General features: G+C 43.8%; 1 protein-coding gene across 1 annotated transcript in view; it reads left to right on the top strand.

Annotated features, from left to right (window-relative positions):
* LRCH1 (leucine rich repeats and calponin homology domain containing 1) overlaps nt 1–5410 on the top strand; it is a 192034-nt gene extending 186624 nt beyond the window's left edge. The window contains exon 19 of the mRNA XM_060079853.1: nt 4917–5410. Within this exon, the coding sequence (XP_059935836.1) occupies nt 4917–5027 (111 nt within the window). The 3' untranslated portion in view covers nt 5028–5410. The remainder of the gene's footprint in view (nt 1–4916) is intronic.
* The last annotated feature ends 13181 nt before the right edge of the window (nt 5411–18591 follow it).

The following is an 18591-nucleotide window of genomic DNA, read 5'->3' as shown; positions in this document are numbered from 1 at the left end:
GCCATGGACACTTGTAGATGTGTCTCAATAAAACTTTATTTACAAAAACAGGCTATGGGCTGGATTGGCCTGCAGGTTTTGGGACCCTGTGTAGTGGATCTAGTGGACAAATGAAGAATTCAATGTGATAAGGTCCTGTGATAGGTCAGGTACAAGATTCTGTGTATGAAACACATGGACAGGGGGGCCCAACCCTGATGGGAGTGGGTGGTCTTTGAAGCCTTCCTAGAACCGTGATGTTTGCACTGAGGCCTTAAAGATGTGTAGGAATAGCCAGGTGAAGGGTGTATGGATTAGGGAGGTGAGAGAAGGGATAGTTGTGTGTAGAGAATAAATGTTCTAGAAAGAAGGACTAGAAAGTAGCATGGCTGGAAAGCAGAGAACCAAATGAAGAGTGACAAGAAATCCTCTCTGTCTGGAAGAGGTTGACATGGTCTGCATTTCACATCGGAAGAAGCTGCCCCTCGGAGCCCTCACACGGCAAAGCAGGAACTGAAGTTCTCTTACATTAAAATGATGCAGACAGTTTTGTTTTAAGGTCCAATCAGTTAGTGCCAGGACTTTACATTTTAGAAGCAGACTGAACAACATGAAAAGTGCTGCATGGGTGACTTCATTTTGTCTAGCGGGTGGCCTGGCAGGAGACCTGTGACTGCTGGGGAGCATAAGAAACTATAGAAAAAGGAGAGCCAGGCGGTGATGGCGATCTACCTGCTCCCGTGAGGCATTTGCCGCCAGAACAAGACGTCTGGCCCTCACTGCGAAGAGAAACCAAATGAGCTAAGTGGCAGAGCTAATGCCCTTCCCCGAGCTGAGGGTTCTCTGATGCCCACCTGACGTTGAACTTGGTGGGACTGGCCTGGAGAGGACTCCGAGGGGCCAGGGGCCTCTTCCTATCTCCTGGGCACAGACAGGACCTGCTCGCTGGTTGGTCAAGGACCTTATGGGGAGCAGCATGATGTCGTGGAAGGGGCCCCAGCTGTAAGATGAGACACAAGTTCAAATCCTGGTTGCAGTACTTACCTGCTGTGTGACTTCAGCAAAGTTAAACTCTCTACATCTCAGTTTTCTCCTCTGCAAAGTAGAGATATTGTATCTACCTCGCAGAGTTGTCATAAAGAAAAGACCAATGCAAATCCATAGCATGGGTGCCAGGCCTGTAGGAGGTGCCCCCAGAAGTCTTGCAAAGTTGGAATTTAGTCTTTATGGCTTACCTGCCTTTTCCAACCCTGCGTGTTGTGGCTCAGAAGAGGGGTGGGTGAGGGCATAAGAGTGAATATTTGTTTCCGCCATTGGAGAAACAAGGCAAAGGACAGGACGAGTCCTTCAGAGGGGGGTCAGAGTATTTTTATGCAGGATACTCCTTTATGATTCTGCTCTGTGCTTTAAAAAGAAACACAACAAGAGGAGCTCATGGGTATCCGAGAGCCGTCTGCTGCTACATCCTCAGTGAAAGCCACTCATCTCCTCCAACAATGGAATTTTAATGCATTGAAACTCAATGTAAATACTCACCTCTCTCCTTGAGATCCATTATATACAAGGTGAGGTGACCCTTCTCTGTCACTTCCCATCAAGCTGTAAATCCACAGCAGTTCCTTCCCCATCACAACTTGTAGCTCACTTCAGGGATCCCCTCCCCCATGGGCTATGCAGTGACAGGACTAGTGTGATGGAAATGGCCTTCTGGCCATCCTCAAAGCCCCTCCGTATTTCTGGCAGGCTCCCCTTGCTTCTCTTGTCAACCCGCATCCGAAGTCATGATTCCCATCAGTCTCCCTCCCCGTCCTGTGATAGAACAATCACAACTGCCGTGTTTTCATGAGGTTTCTATGATCTGACACTAGTCTTCGTAGGTACCTCCAACCCTCTAATGTAATCTGAGGGCACCTCAGGGCTTCTTAGGACGTCTGAATGAAAAGAGAAAGAAAGGATGCAAGGGATACCTTTTTATGTCTTTTATTTACTCCTTGTCACCAGCTGCACCTGGTTTAGGAATGAGGAGACCAGGAAGGTGAGAAATGCCTGGGAGAGGGGATGACCTTAAGCTGACTCGGTGTGTGACACCTCCAACGTCCTGTCAGCAGGAGGCTAAGGCCTCAGTATCTTCCCATCCTTGTTTCTCTGGAGGCCCAGGCCTTCCCAAGCATGACCTCGAGCATGGAAACTCAACTCTGCAGACCACTGGCCCCACCACTCATCAGTGGAGCCATGTCACAGCTCAAGCAGGACTCAGGATAGCCCCCCCAAAGCCATGTGGCACAGAGATTAAGCTTTGTGCAAATATTAGTTCTAGAATTCAGGAACGTTTGTGACTAAACATAGGGGAACACTGAGGTCAAGAAGCAAAGTATCTTGTTCAGAATGCCTTGGGCAAATCTATTGCTTTAAAATTTCTATTCATGGGGCCTCCCTGGTGGCGCAAGTGGTTGAGAGTCCGCCTGCCGATGCAGGGGATACGGGTTCGTGCCCCGGTCTGGGAGGATCCCATATGCCGCGGAGCGGCTGGGCCCGTGAGCCATGGCCGCTGAGCCTGCGCATCCGGAGCCTGTGCTCCGCGACGGGGGAGGCCACAACAGTGAGAGGCCCGCATACCGCAAAAAAAAAAAAAAAAAAAAAAAAAAATTTCTATTCATGTTCCTTGCCCAGTGCTCCATTATTGATCTCAGTGTTTTTCTCACCGATTTGTTGAGCTTTTATGCGTCAATATAAAACCCTTTGTAATTTGATGCAAATAATTTTTTTTACAGTTTGTTGTTTATCCTTTAATTTTTTTTTCTTTTTTACACACAGAAGCTGTATACTTTCAGGTGATCAACTGTTTTTAGCTTTTCCTTTGTGATTTTTTTTTTTTTTTTTTTTGCGGTACGCGTGCCTCTCACTGCTGTGGCCTCTTTCGTTGCGGAGCACAGGCTCCGGATGCGCAGGCCCAGTGGCCATGGCTCACGGGCCCAGCCGCTCCGCGGCATGTGGGATCTTCCCAGACCTGGGCACGAACCCATGTCCCCTGCATCGGCAGGTGGACTCTCAACCACTGCGCCACCAGGGAAGCCCTCCTTTGTGATTTTTATATCACTTTTTCATCCCCATTCATTTACCAGAGAAAATATTAAATATGTATCTATATTTTATTGGGAGGAATGTTGTGGATGTTTTTTAACATTTAACTCTTCAACTCATCTCAAATTGATTTTAGCATATGGTATAAAGTGAAGACTTATTTTTTTCCCCAAGTAATACCTTGTACCAGGAACTTAACCATAATTAACAGCCATTTATAATATCCTACTGGGGTGCTGTGGAAGCCATAAGAATGAGGAAACTATATCCCTGCCCCTGTGGGACCAGCCTTACCAATGAAATGAGATTCAGGTGATTTCACAAGCCCATGGCAAGCAGAAGGTGTCAGGAAAGGGTACACACTGACCTCTGGCTGCGGCAGAAGGAGGGAGCACCGTCCATCCTGGCCTAGTGCCCTGTTCACAACTCAGACAGAACCTCCTTTTCTTTCTCAGGCTGACATGTGGCTGCTAAGTTGGCAAGCAGCATAAACTTGCCTCACCTCAACACACCATGATGACAAGATAATCCTATTTGATACACAGCAGCCACTTGAAATCATTGTTAAAATTGTATTTTAAAGAATCGGCTGTTTTATATTGACAAGTGGCCATTTCTCAAGGCCTGGAGTCAGAGATTGAGATACTCTGAATTTACCATAAGTTAGGGAAGTGGGAGGGATGGGGGATGGTAAGACTGCGAGTGTAGAGCCCACCAACATTTCGAGGTTGTGGAACAGGTTCTTAGAGGTGTCATGATGTGTCTTTGGATGATCTTTTTAAGAGCACAGTGCCTGCATCTGGGGTACTTAGTGGAGAGTCCTGCATTGACACAGCAGGAATATCTGATTCCTCCAGCAAGAGAACTGCAAGGAAGCAGTGCTGATCGGAGACCTGATTGGCTTCATGTTAAACACTGTGTCCACCACCTGGGGCTTGACGCAGCTCCCAATTTCAACTGTCCTTAAGACCAGTGGTTATTGGACTGTGGAAAACACACCATCTTTGGGTAGATGAGAGGGAGTGTTTGCTGTGGAGTTGTTTCCCAGCCAAGGAGACACACTCTGGAAGGAGATTCCCTTGTATGGTATCAGACCAGGGTCAAATGACAAAATGTAAAATTATTTTGTTTTTGCTCTTTTGTAAACTGGTGGTTGAGCGTGCAGGGTGCCACACACAGGGGGTGAGCCGCCTTGATTATCTTCCTTGAGTAGTATGTGCTGGACAATTCCCAAAAGCAAAAATACAATATGAGAAAGTAGCAGGATATTTGTGTCTTTGACAGTTTTATAAAAGAGTCTTAAAAGGGAGGCTCTTCAACGCTGTGGCTAAAATTACTTGTTTACAAGGCTGTTCATACACTGTGAAGAAAGCATGCCTCCATTCCAGAGATCACAGGAAATAAAATGAACTAGATCAAGATTTATGGTCAGTAGAATGGTGTGTGGTCTGTATAAATGAGTATTCTAGTTCCTTTAAAATGTGTGAGAGGCTATGTGAAATTTTGCTTTATAAGAATATAAGCTAATATGTTCTTGGTGGGTGGTTTCCAACTGACGGTATGTAGCTCACTTATTTAGTGTCAAGGTTTGTAAAAAATGTTTAGCTCTTTTGCACATTTCAGGATGATTGGAAGTCTTTCTAGAACAACCCTCACTTGTGGAAAATCATTGTTTTCTTTGCAAACACAGAAAAGGTCTTTGCAAAATGAGTTGAAAGTTAGGGAGAGAGCACAGTCTGAAGTGATCAGATAGGCACACTTCAGAGCTCGACTTAACTCCTGTCAGTGGTATCTCGAGATTTTCTAATTAGATTCCAGTCATCTAAAAATCAATGCTTTGTTCTTCTTCCTTTTAGGAAAAACTGTGTCTGCCCCATCACATCCTTGAAGAGAAAGGCCTGGTCAAAGTGGGCATCACCGTTCAAGCATTGCTAGATGTAACTGTAACAAAGGCTCTATTCACATGAGACCAGCTCCTCTCCTTTGGGTCGTGGCTCAGACGCTTTTCCGGTCAGAGATCCTAAACTCTCCTCTCAGCACCTGCCCCCTCCAACCTCCCACTCACTGCTTGTCAGTTCCCCGACTCTAGTTGAATTGACGGGAGGACACAAAAGAAGATTTTCTACCTTTCATAACTGACTCAGACATTAAGACCTGACAGGTATTTGCCTAAAACCCCGTGAGGGAGCTGGTTGTGAAGGACCAAGCAGCTCATCAATGCCTTCTACAACCTCCTTCATCCCTTCCATGCTCACCCACTGCCATTACCAAAACACCAAGCACAGCCGTTTTGCAGCAAGATGCATTTGTTTTATTAAAACCAAACCAAACGCGATGTGTATTTTGGGGGGGTGGGGAGGGGAACTTGCAGTCAGGTTTTTTGCCACCAAATTTTTCAAGAAGTTTCTTGAGACCATTGCCTTTTAAAAAAACTATTTTCGACATACAAAATATTTATATAAATATTATTTATTAGTGAGTTGTTATTCATCCTTTGGATGCAAATTGTAAATTAGGAAACTATTTTATTACTGCTTTTTTGTGGTTAAACACTTTATTTTAATATTATAAATATTGAGTTATTTTCTCTCCTCTTTGGTGTGCAAGTAGTTCTAGGTCTCCACAGTCATGTTTTCTGGTGTATATTACTCAAAAAAAAAAAAATTTAAGCAAAAAGCAGGTGCTTTTGTGACAAGAACTATTTTCTGGGGAGGCATTATTTATACTTTGGTTTCTGGAACATTGGTCTTATTTATATTTCTGCATTCCATCCAGCTTCCTACATTCCAGCAGCCCTGTTGTCCCCTGATATAATGAACTGACAGAAATCAAGAGAGCACCCCAAAGTTGTTTGTAAATAGCTGTGATGGAAAAAAAAAGACATATTAAACTTGAAGATAAAATGTGAACAATTATTTTTTTGGGTTCATACTTATTTTGCTATGCACAAAACATTCACGTTTTAACACGAAGAAGTAACAAGTGTTGGCGTCATGTGTCTTGTAGTGTAATTTTGCACTGTAACTTGGGCAATTAAAAGTGTAGCACCAAAGGTAGATAATAAGGAAGTGGTATAGGAAAGTGGAGATGAGAAAAAGGTTATCGTTGAACCAAGAAGTTTTTTAAGGGTAGCTTCGGCGGAGAGTGATCGAGAATTAATTGAAGGCATATAGGACCTGGATCAGGAGACCAGCGCTTTCTGCAGCTGCCCGTTTTAAAAGAGGAAACTATTCTGAGATGTAGACGTGCTTATTTTATTGCAGCTTAGTTGGTGGCTTTCAAAGTAGTCCGTCAAACACGGCAAGATTCACAGCCTCTGGTATGAAACCGTGGAAGTGAGTCAGTAAATTGGTGTAGTAGTTGCATGCAAGATCAAGGCGGGCTCAGGAGAAGGTTGAAGGAAGTAGCGTTTGTGAGGCTGAGTGGCCCAGGAGGGGGCAAGTTCAGAGAAAGCAATGACTAGAGAGAACCCAGCTAAGGAAAGGGGTCCGTGTTGGTCTGAGAGAGTCACATAAGACTTCACAGACACACAACCTATTTTAGGCAGTTACATGCATGTGCACTCGCCCTGCAGTTACAGACAGCCCAGTAATTCGTCTTTCAAAATCTTGCGAATGCTGACGGCATCGTCACATCTGTGAAAAGCCATTGTATGTTTTTAGAGCAGCAGCCACAAGTTATAAGCCAAATATAAAGGCGAACACAAAAGAAAAGACACCAGGAGGACAGTATGCATTGAAATTGAACACAGACTTACATCAGCCAACGCCAAGGCTGCCCTCCTGTCTAGCAAGGAGGGAGGGGTTACTGAAAAGAGTCATTTGGATTGGCAGCTAGCCGTTACTTCCTATCAGATGTACTGTGCACTTTAACCGAGTTTAAAATATATTTTAATATTTTCCTGTACTGCACAAATACCTGTTTTTTGCAATAGCATAATGATGTAATAAAAAAGAAAACACTTTGAACAAAGAGTGTATTCAGTGTAAGCGACAGTCAAAGGTTGATTATAGAAATAGAAATTTAGATGACTGCACCTTGATGGGCATTGAGAATGCAGGGTCCTGAAATATATTTTTTTTAACATGTATATATGGCAACATGAAGCTCTGTAATCCTTGTTTTGAGAGATTTTTTTTCAAAATTAAAATATTTCTTTTGATATTAATTTTCAGTATTTTCTTGCGGTTGGCTGTATAATATGAATGGCTTCAGTATTTTGTAAAATGGCTTTTTTTTTCTTCGAAATGCAGTCCTTGTGTGGCTAAGACATCTTCAAGGTCTTCGTCCATTGTTCGTATGTGCAATAAGATGTGCATGGCCGGCTGGCAGCGCCCTAATGAACACGATGTGCACAGTGCCAATACCCTTCCTTTTATGATTTAACAGCCGTTAAAACTTCGAATTTGTACAAACCATCTTCTGATTGACTTACCCATCAGATGCAGAAAAGAAATCATACATAGAGTGTCACTGATGAAACATTGTAGCAATCATCTATGTGCGTGTGTGTATGAAATATACATATAATATGTATATATAGGATAAGACAATTTTTATTCAAACTAAGGTCTTCCCTGGACCCACAGAACAAGCAGCACTCAAAAACAGAGTTGCTGTGGTGGAGTCCAGGTGTACATCAGGGGTCTCCACCTGTCCCTCAGGTGGTGGCTCCAGAAGTGTTTTCACTTCACCTGAAGGTTCTGTGGTACATGGTGTGAAGCCCCGGGGTCTGGTCCTCCCTCTCAACTGTCTCCTGTGGAATCTGACGCTCAGGGACTAAAGTGGCTTCCTGATGATACTTCCCATAAATCCGGGTTGGTGTTACCATTTTCCCCACACGTCCCGCCCACCTCTGGTAGAAGAGCAGCTGCTTTGAGGAATCCAAGGGAAAACAGTGACATGTCATTTCTGCCTTCTCGTCCCAACCCACACAGAGCACACAAGACTCGAGACTCAGCCTGAGCAGGGACAGCAGGGACCAGTGTCAGGGCCTCTACGTTTAAGACCCGTATCTACGGAGTCAGGAAGAGCTATGCCTTACCTGTGATGTTCTGACTAAAAATGCTGCAACTGTGCCCACCTCCGAAAGCTTAACCCTCTTGGTTTCTTGCACCTTACAGAAGTCCAGTGCGTCACAGACACTTGGCATTGTAAGTTGGCTGGAGCAACTGGGAATGTGTGAATGACAAGGGAAGGGATGGCAGCGGGAGTGCTGGGGGAGCCTGGCAGCGGCATGTTTGCATTTAGGGTCACCCATGCAGCTCGGCCGTATGGCATTGGCCACAGCTGGGGACTGTCCCAGACACTGAATTCTAGCCAACAGCTGCATCTGGGGACTTCCTAGTTCTTCCTGAGTGAACCTGAGAGGTGGGGGCAGCAGTGACCCCAGTGGGACTGGTTATCTAATCTTCCATCTTCCACTGGAAGTCAGCAGACATCAGGTCCCGTTGAGGGTGGGTGTGTGTATGCAGGGTTTCACTCTAAAGAACTCTCTCTGCTCCCCACCCTCACGTGCTAATGGGCCACCTTAATGGCCAGTATGTATTGAGTGGTTACTGTGAGTCAAGTGTTTCTTCTGAACTATAAGCTCCATTAAAACAAGGCTGCTTGTCTGTTTGGTTCTCTGCTGATTCTCCCTCCATTGCTTAGAAAGTACTTATCATGTAGTAGGCATTGGAGAGATGCCAGTTAGAAGAGTTAATGAACTTCACATACATTATCTCAAAAACTCTTACCAAAATGCAATAAGGAAGGGACTTGTAGTAGACACCCGTGGGGTTGCCCCCAAGACCATGTGCTTCTAGGAACTAACCCTGCATCGTATACCATGAGGTTTTATATGGGTTTATTTGTTTGTTTGTTTTGGCTGCACTGCATGGCATGCAGGATCTTAGTTCCCCAGCGAGGGATTGAACCTGTGGCCCTGCACTGGGAGCGCAGAGCCCTAACCACTGTACTGCCAAGGCATTCTCTATGTGGTTCTTTTCTTTAATTTATTTAATTTTTGGCTGCATTGGGTCTTTGTTGCTGCGCGCGGGCTTTCTGTAGTTGCGGCAAGTGGGGGCTACTCTTCGTTGTGGTGCGCAGGCTTCTCATTGCTGTGGCTTCTCTTGTTGTGGAGCACAGGCTCCAGGTGCACGGGCTTCAGTAGTTGTGGCACATGGACTCAGTAGTTGTGGCTCACAGGCTCTAGAGCGCAGGCTCAGTAGTTGTGGTGCACAGGCTTAGTTGCTCGGTGGCATGTGGGATCTTCCCGGACCAGGGCTTGAACCGGTGTCCCCTGCCTTGGCAGGCGGATTCTTAACCACTGCGCCACCAGGGAAGTCCCTCTATGTGGTTCTTTACTGATGCTGCCCACCTGGCTGAGGAGCCGCCCTCTTATTCACAATTGACCAATAAGTCTCTTCCAGGATTTTAATTCTTTCCTGGTGACTGAAGACAGAAGACATAAAACCTGTAAAACACCTAGAGGATAAAAATGACATGCAGGGAGAAGTAGCAAAGAAAACCCTGCTGTTTGCATTCTTGGATCCAGTAGTAAAGAGCCCTGTATTTCTGAAGCTTAGGTAGTCAAACCTTCCATGCGTGCTTCCAAGAGGCTATGACTTTGCATCATATCAACTTGAGCTGGGCTTCTATCACTTCTAATCTAAGAGTGCAAATTAACAAGGAGAAACTGAGACTCAGAGTATTCAAGTACCTTGTTCAAGGTCACAGCAGGTGAGAGAGCAAGGCAGAGTCAAGTTCAGCTGTGTCAGGCCTATGTCCTTTTCACCATGCAGAAGGGCTTCCCAGCAGAGCTAACCCAGGTGACGTTTCTAGAGTTAGAAGAAAAAAAAGTCGACAGTACTTAAGATGTTTGGAGATACAAAAGAAAGCATATTTATATAATAAAACCTGATAAGCTGAGCTTTTTGGGACCAGTTCAGATGCTAAGTAAGACAGGTCGAGGTCAGAACAAAAAGTGCAGGAAAAAAAGAGATTTACAAGGCAAGCACAGTGAGAGGAAGCATTCCTCACTTTGATGTGAGGTCCAGGAAGAAGCCTCTCGTTCCCTTGCCATTTTTCTCTCCCAATTTAATAAAACATTGCTGTAATTTTTTTTTTTGCAGTACGCGGGCCTCTCACTGTCGTGGCCTCTCCCGTTGCGGAGCACAGGCTCCAGACGCGCAGGCTCAGCGGCCCCATGGCATGTGGGCTCCTCCCGGACCGGGGCACGAACCCGTGTCCCCTGCATCGGCAGGTGGACTCTCAACCACTGCGCCACCAGGGAAGCCCTGTACTTTTTTTTAATTGGGGAATTTTTCTTTCTGTTTATCAAAGTGATACATGTTCATCATAGAAACTTGGGAAAGTATAAAGAGGTAGGGGAAAATCACCAGTAATCCCACCTTAAGGGAACTGTTAAACTTTTGAAATATTTTCTTTGAGATATTCCTACGTATTTTTACACAGTACAACTTTCTATACTGGCCTTTTTCTCCCCCTTGTTAATGGTAGAGCATACACATTTTTCCAGGACAGTACTGTTTGCTGAAAGAAATTGTGGGCACTAAGGCATTAATAGGCTATTTTAGAGGCTTCCTCTAGAAGCACCTAGAAGCATGTCTAGTTCCTAGAAGCATGTGGTATTAGGTGGGCATTACCTAAAAGAAGCAGACATACCCTGAGATAAGGGTAGGGGCCCTTAGGTCTTTGATAGGGAGCCAGCCAGGGTCGGGGGGAGGGGTGCGTGGAGGTGGGAATGGGGAAGTCCCATCAGCAAGAGGTGGCCAATAGGGGGTGCATTCTAGAATGTGGCCACAAAGGGGGTGCATTCTTAAACCAGCTTCACAGTGAGCCACTGAAGCTCAATCCTGGAGAAGCTTTGAGAAATGGTATAGGACACCTCACACTTCAGAATTATCCCAGTCAGGCTCCCAGGAGGGAGGGGAAGTATTCATAGCCCTGAAAAACCACCCTCAACAACATGCCTAGAAATGCTTAAAAAATAAATAGTACACATTTAAATGCTTTGGTTATTGTAAGAAAATAAGGAAATGCCCAGGCTGCAAAGAACAGAACACCCAAGTGGCCTAACCAAGATAGAAATTTATTTTTCTTACATGTAGAAGAAGTCCTAGACCAGAGGTGAGCTGCCGGGGCTGAGATGGGTCCCCTTGTCATCAAGAGCCCAGGCTTCTCAGTGCTGCCTTCTAATGGGTGATCAGTCCACTTGGTAAAGGCACTTGAGGAAGAATCATCTAAATAGGTAAGCAGAACCTTCCCGCAGTGGTACTGGAAATCTGTGTCAGTATACACCCAGGGCTAAGACAGCTGTGTTCAACCAAAAGATCTTGGCGTTAATAAGTACACATGTTAATGGGCAGAGGACACTGTCCTCTCAGGCGGGTCTGGAGCTGAGAATCATTGCATTGAGCACAGGGTCACTGAGAAGGCGGGACAAACGTCCTCAGGAAGAGGGCAAAGAGGCCTTTTTTAACTCGGTCAGGTGACGAGACCAAAGGAATGGGAGGCAGTTACCTGGAGAAAGTCCATCTTACTGCTATTCTCTGTGCTTTTCTAACGCTGGATTTGAAGGTCAATTGGTAACAGCCACACTCATGAAAAAAAAGTGGCTGAGGATTTGGAGAGTGCAGCAGGGCAGTCATTGTTATTTCTGCAGGATCAAGTCGGGTAGGGTGGGGTAGGATTGGGGAGGAAAAGTGGGTAGGGGTAGGCTGCCTGCTTTCCCCTGTGATTAGACCTGCCAAAGTAAATTAAATCGAGTACTTGGCCAATAAACGCTCCCTAACAACTATTGCTTTTCTTTGAGAAGTAAAAGAAAGTATTTGATCTCTTGGAATTTGATCCCCACATAAATATCTGCTATAGTCACAAGAGCTGGGGGCTGGGGACAGAGGAGAAGATGCCTTTGCTGCCTGAGGAAGGCTCCGCGCAGCAGCCTCTATTGAGCATGAATGTGTAGGTGTCGGTTAAGCGAACACACTGCTGCATATTCTTTTTTTTTTTTTTTTTACATCTTTTTATTTATTTATTTTTTTTATTTTATTTTTTTTGCGGTATGCGGGCCTCTCACTGCTGTGGCCTCTCCCGTTGCAGAGCACAGGCTCCGGATGCGCAGGCTCAGCGGCCATGGCTCACGGGCCCAGCCGCTCCGCAGCATATGGGATCCTCCCAGACCGGGGCACGAACCCGTATCCCCTGCATCGGCAGGCGGACTCTCAACCACTGCGCCACCAGGGAGGCCCTTTACATCTTTATTGGAGTATAATTGCTATACAATGGTGTGTTAGTTTCTGCTTTATAACAAAGTGAATCAGTTATACATATACATCTGTTCCCATATCCCTTCCCTCTTGAGTCTCCCTCCCTCCCACCCTCCCTATCCCACCCCTCTAGGTGGTCACAAAGCACCAAGCTGATCTCCCTGTGCTATGCAGCTGCTTCCCACTATCTATCTACCTTACGTTTGGTAGTGTATATATGTCCATGCCACTCTCTCACTTTGCCCCAGCTTACCCTTCCCCCTCCCCATGTCCTAAAGTCCATTCTCAAGCAGGTCTGTGTCTTTATTCCTGTTCTACCCCTAGGTTCTTCATGACATTTTTTTTCTTAAATTCCATATATATGTGTTAGCATACGGTATTTGTCTTTCTCTTTCTGACTTACTTCACTCTGTATGACAAACTCTAGGTCCATCCACCTCACTACAAATAACTCAATTTCATTTCTTTTTATGGCTGAGTCATACTCCATTGTATATATGTGCCACATCTTCTTTATCCATTCATCTATTGATGGACACTTAGGTTGTTTCCATCTCTGGGCTATTGTAAATAGAGCTGCAATGAATATTTTGGTACATGACTCTTTTTGAATTATGGTTTTCTCAGGGTATATGCCCAGTAGTGGGATGGCTGGGTCATATGGTAGTTCTATTTGTAGTTTTTTAAGGAACCTCCATACCGTTCTCCATAGCGGCTGTACCAATTCACATTCCCACCAGCAGTGCAAGAGTGTTCCCTTTTCTCCACACCCTCTCCAGCATTTATTGTTTCTAGATTTTTTGATGATGGCCATTCTGACTGGTGTGAGATGATATCTCATTGTAGTTTTGATTTGCATTTCTCTAATGATTAATGATGTTGAGCATTCTTTCAACCGCTACATATTCTTATTGCTTAACTGGATGCTTGGAAGTTAAGGTTGACTTTGTGTCCTTTGGCTCTTTTCCTACTTCCTGATTCAGTTCTTCAAATTGCTGTCTAACATCTCCTTCAGTCTGCTCTCAGCTTGTCTCTTCATTTACAGGGAAAATGGAGGCCATCAGATGTGAACTGTCAAATCATTTCCTGTCTTGGAGGAAAAAAATGACCCCTCACCCTTCCAAGGTTAAACACCCACTCCGCAACTGCAGGGGATTTTGTGTGACTGTCTCTGTCTCTCTTACCTCCTCCCTTCCGTCTTCTCCAACCTCTCCTCTCCATCTATCGTGATTCAGCCACAAGTTCAAGCCTTACCAGCCCGTAAGAAACACTTCCCTTGACTTCACCTTTCTGCTCAAAAAACTGTCTAGTCTCTTGTCTTCCCAGACCCTTAGGGAATGTTCTTTGAAGAGTAGTCTGTGAACAATACTGGCGTGTATGCTCCATGAGTACAGGAGTCTGTGTTTTGTTTACTGCCCTCTCCTTGAGGCCTGGACAGTGCCTGATATATAATAGGTGCTTGATAAATATTTGTGGAATAAATGAACAAATGCCTTCACTTTCCATTCATTTTCCCTTCTATCCTCACCACTCCATTGAAAACACTCATAATAACGTCATGGGTCCCATCCCAATTGCCAGATCCAGTGGCCTCTTTTCAGTCCTTGTTTCTAGTTGATGCTCCTGTAGAATTTGGGATGGTTAAGCCCTTGATGCTTGAAACCCAAGCATTCTCTCCTGGTACTATTTTTCTGTCTCACAGTGTTTTTTTTTCCCCCCCATTTTCTTCATAGTCTCCACTTTCTGTTCTTTTTTTTTTTTTCTTTAAGGAGGAATGCTTGGCAGTCTTCCATCCATGCCAGAGATATCTGGTGGTGATCAACAGCAGCAATGATGTATACATCTACATATCTTTACAACTCTAGATCCTGCTTCCTTCCTCTCTGACATCCAGAATGAGGTAGCTCTGGGTGTCTTCACTTGGATGTCCTTGTGAAGGTCATCCACTTGGAGGTTCTTCAAACTTAATGTATTTGAACTTGAACTCCCCCTCTACCTTCCCAAACCTCTTCTTTTTCTCATGTATTTCCTGATTCAATGTTTTCACCACCTCCCCAGCCTCCCAGACTAGACACTGTAGGGTCATCACTAGTGTGTCCCACTCAGTTGGTCACTAAACCATGTAGATCCAGAAACATCTCTCAGCCCTGGCACCCTCTCTTCATCCCTACCACCTTAGTGCCAGCCCTCATCCGCTCTCCCCGAGATGAGGTCCATCTGGTCTCCCTGTCTCCCTCATTTTTACTACCTTCCCCTTCGACCACACTAATGTGAATAAAGCACAAGTCTTAGCACGTCTCTTCCCTACTGGAAACACCTTCAGTACCTCGCTATTACTTGTTCAGCAGATTTCAGTTCCATGGATGCCTTTCCAACCTATTAACAGTTTGTGGCTAACATCATCTGGTGCAGCTCTGCCAGTCTTCCCCCCCCCCCCACCAACCCTGCCAGGGTCTCTGATGTCTTTGTTTCCTGGGCTACGCTTGCTGCTTAGAATGTCCTCTCACCTCTTCTTGACTTTGCAAAGTGCTACCCAGGCTTGAAGACCCAATGTTGTAGGTCCAATGCTTTTCATTTCTGTGAACTTTCCCCTCCCCTTCCACATGATTTCTTTCTCCTTGGCACTCCTGAAAAAAGAATCCATTCTGCTGTAGTTGAATGTTTGTTTCCTAATAAACCTTGTTTATCAAGTTCATATTAGACAAATAATAATTTCAGTGGGGAAAAGGGCATAATAAGACCCACAATAATTTATCTGTTCTCTTATAGAAAACTTAATAATCAGAGTAGTCACAGATCCAAGTGAGGAAGAAAACTAAATACAATAGCTGATGCTTATTGAGTGGTTATGACCTGACTGGCCCTGTTCAAGGTTTGGACTGTAAGTCTCACAGCAAGCCTGTGGGGTTGCACCTACAATAGTCCCTCAGCCTGGACTCTGTGCAAATGAGCCAGATCAGAACAGCTGAATAAGGCTGGACTGTTAGCAGGATTATTTTAGAATTTATATTTAAAAATCAAAAGGATCATTCCAACAGCTGTGTACAGCTTCTCTGCACTATGCAGCAACACATGGGCTGCATTATTCTACACTGAAGACAGGAAATTTCTATAGTCCGTCAGGTTTTCTTTATATATAACCAAAAAAAGAGTTATTTGCTATTTATTCTGGAAAACTTTTTTTTAGTGTGCGGTCTGTTGTGCTTCTCCTAATCAAAACACTGGGTGGCAGCGTTTTTACTGAAATGATTTTAGAAGAAAACCAAAAGGACTACGCTTTAGTCTTCTGAGAATAACAATCCTATTTATCCAGCAGTGACCAAAAAGGCAGTACACCTTCAATCCATCACCTGAACAACCTGTGCTCAGTATTACAACGCTGCATGCAGGGGTTAAACACACGGGGGCACGTGCCATTCATATTTGAATCTGTCCAACAAACCCAATAAGATGAAAATGTTATTTGACTGGTTGAATACATACTGCTCTCATCCCAAAGAGGAAGTGCTAGGGTTCTCTTCTTCACCCCTACTATCACTCATTAAGCATCACCAGTGGCGGTAGACTGACACCTGGTGCCAAAGAGACGAGAAGGAAATGGGAAATTCACTGCTCTTGGATTGGAGTCCTGGACTCAGGCCAAATACTACAAGGATCTAGATTCCTTTTATTATCTTTGAAGACCAAAAGGACATTTTCTCTGGATTGGCCAGGGCTACTAAAAGATGTGAAGAAGTTTATGAACTATGTTTTCCTGGAGGAAAATATTTTATTTCTACAGCCAAGCAGCCTGGGAACAGGCAAAGTACAAATTAATCGCACAGCAGATATTCTGTGTTGGTCCTCACAGACTCTTTTCTTTTACACACAAAGCTGTGGTAGGGACCTTTGAGGGTCTCACACTTGCCACATGTATCCCCAGCATATGAACTATTTCTGTATAATTGTATGTATTAACATACCACAGTGTTATGTATATTATAAAGCATGCAGAAAAATATACATCTTAGCAGGAGGGAATGAAATAAAAATTAACACAGGCAGAAGCTCTATTACACTCCCGTGGACGGTCTTGTGCTCTCACCTTAGCACTCCTCGCTTTGGAGTCTACTGGCACTAAAGCACTGGTCACTAACATCTGGGTAGGAAGAGAGTGATTTCATACGGGCATCTTGTCTTGCTATGCTCCACGGTCCTGTGAGAGGGTGAAGGGGCTCCTGTCTACGCCATTTTCAGATGAGGAATCAGCCTGATAAGGATGAAATAACTGATAAGGATGAAATAAGCTGCCCAAGGTACCTACGGAAGCACGACACATATCAGGTTTTCTTCTTCTGCAAGTATCATTATAATAATTCTTTTTTTAAAGAGTGTTTTTGAATCGGAACTTAAATTCTCAAGACTGTAAAGAAAGTAAGAAGCACAAAGATGTTGACACAGATTGGTGTAAGCACTGTTTTATCTTCTTGGCTTTCAACATTTATTAAACAATGTTTAAAATATATGTTTTACATCTCAAAATATACACAAATGACTAGTTTGTGAAAATGATCTCATCCATCAAAAGTAAACCCCCTTTGACTATCATCCAACGTGTATGTCCAACGTGGCCAAATACAAGACAACCTTGAACAGGAGGAAGTCTGCATTTTTCTGATGAGAATATGCAAAAAAAATTGTTGTTTGGCTAATTTGAAGTATGTTTATGAACACTTCAATACAAAATTCGTGTCTATTTTTCACAGCTTATTATGACACATACTAAAAATATTTTTTAAAATATCAGCTTGGAATTTTTCCACTGTAAGTTTTCAAGAAATAATTTTATCCAGGCTCTTCACTTGCATCTTCAAAATTAGAGAACTCACAAGCCATCATGCATCACCTTCACATCTAGGTGGTTTCTAAGTGAGATACAACATTACTTGAATCTATAAATGATGTGGCCACTGGAAATTGTATCCTCTCAAATAAGCATCCTGATATAACGTCAGGAATTTTTTCTTCTTCATGCAGTAGTATATCTATGATCTCCACATCTTGACTACTTAATAGATTTTTAACATAAACTTCTCTAAAGTATAACACATATGAAAAAGTGTATAAATCTTAAGTATATGGCTTGATGAATTTTCAAAGTGAACACACCCATGCAACAAGTACCTAGATGAAGAGAGCGTCACTAGTCCCCTAAAGGACCTTGCATGTGACTCTCTAATCACCTCTGCCTAGGGGCCACCCCTCCCCCTGCTATCCATAACCCCATCCTGACTTCTAACATCATGGATGAGTTTTGCCTGGCTTGGATCCTTATATGAAATGATACAAAATGATTTATACAGTTTATATTTTGTATTTGATTCTTCCACTCAAGATTGTGTTTGAGATGTCCTCCGTGTTGCTGCATCTAGTTTTACTGTGTTCATTAATGTGGACTCCTCCACTGTATGAATACTCTGATTTTACCCATTCTCTTGTAGATGGGCATTTGGGTTGTTTCCAGATTTGGGCTATTAGGAGCAGTGTTGCTCTGAACATTCTCATGTAGGTTTTACGTACACGTTTCTGTTGGTTAAACCTCAGGTGGAATCATCAGGAAGGGCCATATGTTTGATCTCAGCAAACCCTGCCTGTACACTCCCATTAGCAGGTCATCATACAGCCAGGCCAACACTTGGGATTTCTGTTGTCTTCACTTTAGCCATTCAGGTAGGTTTGTAGTGGCATTTTTTGTTTGCATTTCCCTGATCTTATGAAGTTAAGCACATCTTCATGTATTTATTAGTCATACTTACGTCCTATTTTGTTAAGTACCTAATTGAATCTTTTGCCCATTTTTCTGTTGGTTTATCTTTTTAAAAATGAATTTATGGAGTTCTTTATATATTCTAGATACAAGTTCTTTCAGATACCTATATTGTAAGCACCTCCACCCACTTCATGGCTTGCCGCTACTAGTAATGGTGGCTTTACTGTATCGTATTGTTTCTTAAGGGGATCTTAATGAGGGTTTTACATTTATTGTGATCCAGGAAATCTGTCAATTCCTTTGCCTCCTTATGTATCTGATTCTGTCAGGTGACTTTTGGAAGCAAACAAAACTGGTATTAGTTCATTTGTAGGTTATTTGTTGTTTATTATAAAGTCATTGAGATGGTTCCTTATTATGTGAGAGACTTTGAGAATTTTTTCTGGTGGGGGAAACATCTTACAGGTATATATGAGAATTCATACCTCCCCAGGTCAGTATTTGTGGCAC

Source organism: Mesoplodon densirostris, chromosome 17, assembly GCF_025265405.1.
Source record: "Mesoplodon densirostris isolate mMesDen1 chromosome 17, mMesDen1 primary haplotype, whole genome shotgun sequence".
Lineage (NCBI taxonomy): Eukaryota > Metazoa > Chordata > Mammalia > Artiodactyla > Ziphiidae > Mesoplodon > Mesoplodon densirostris.
The sequence above is the reverse complement of the archived record's forward strand: the minus strand, read 5'-3'. Positions and strand labels throughout refer to the sequence as shown.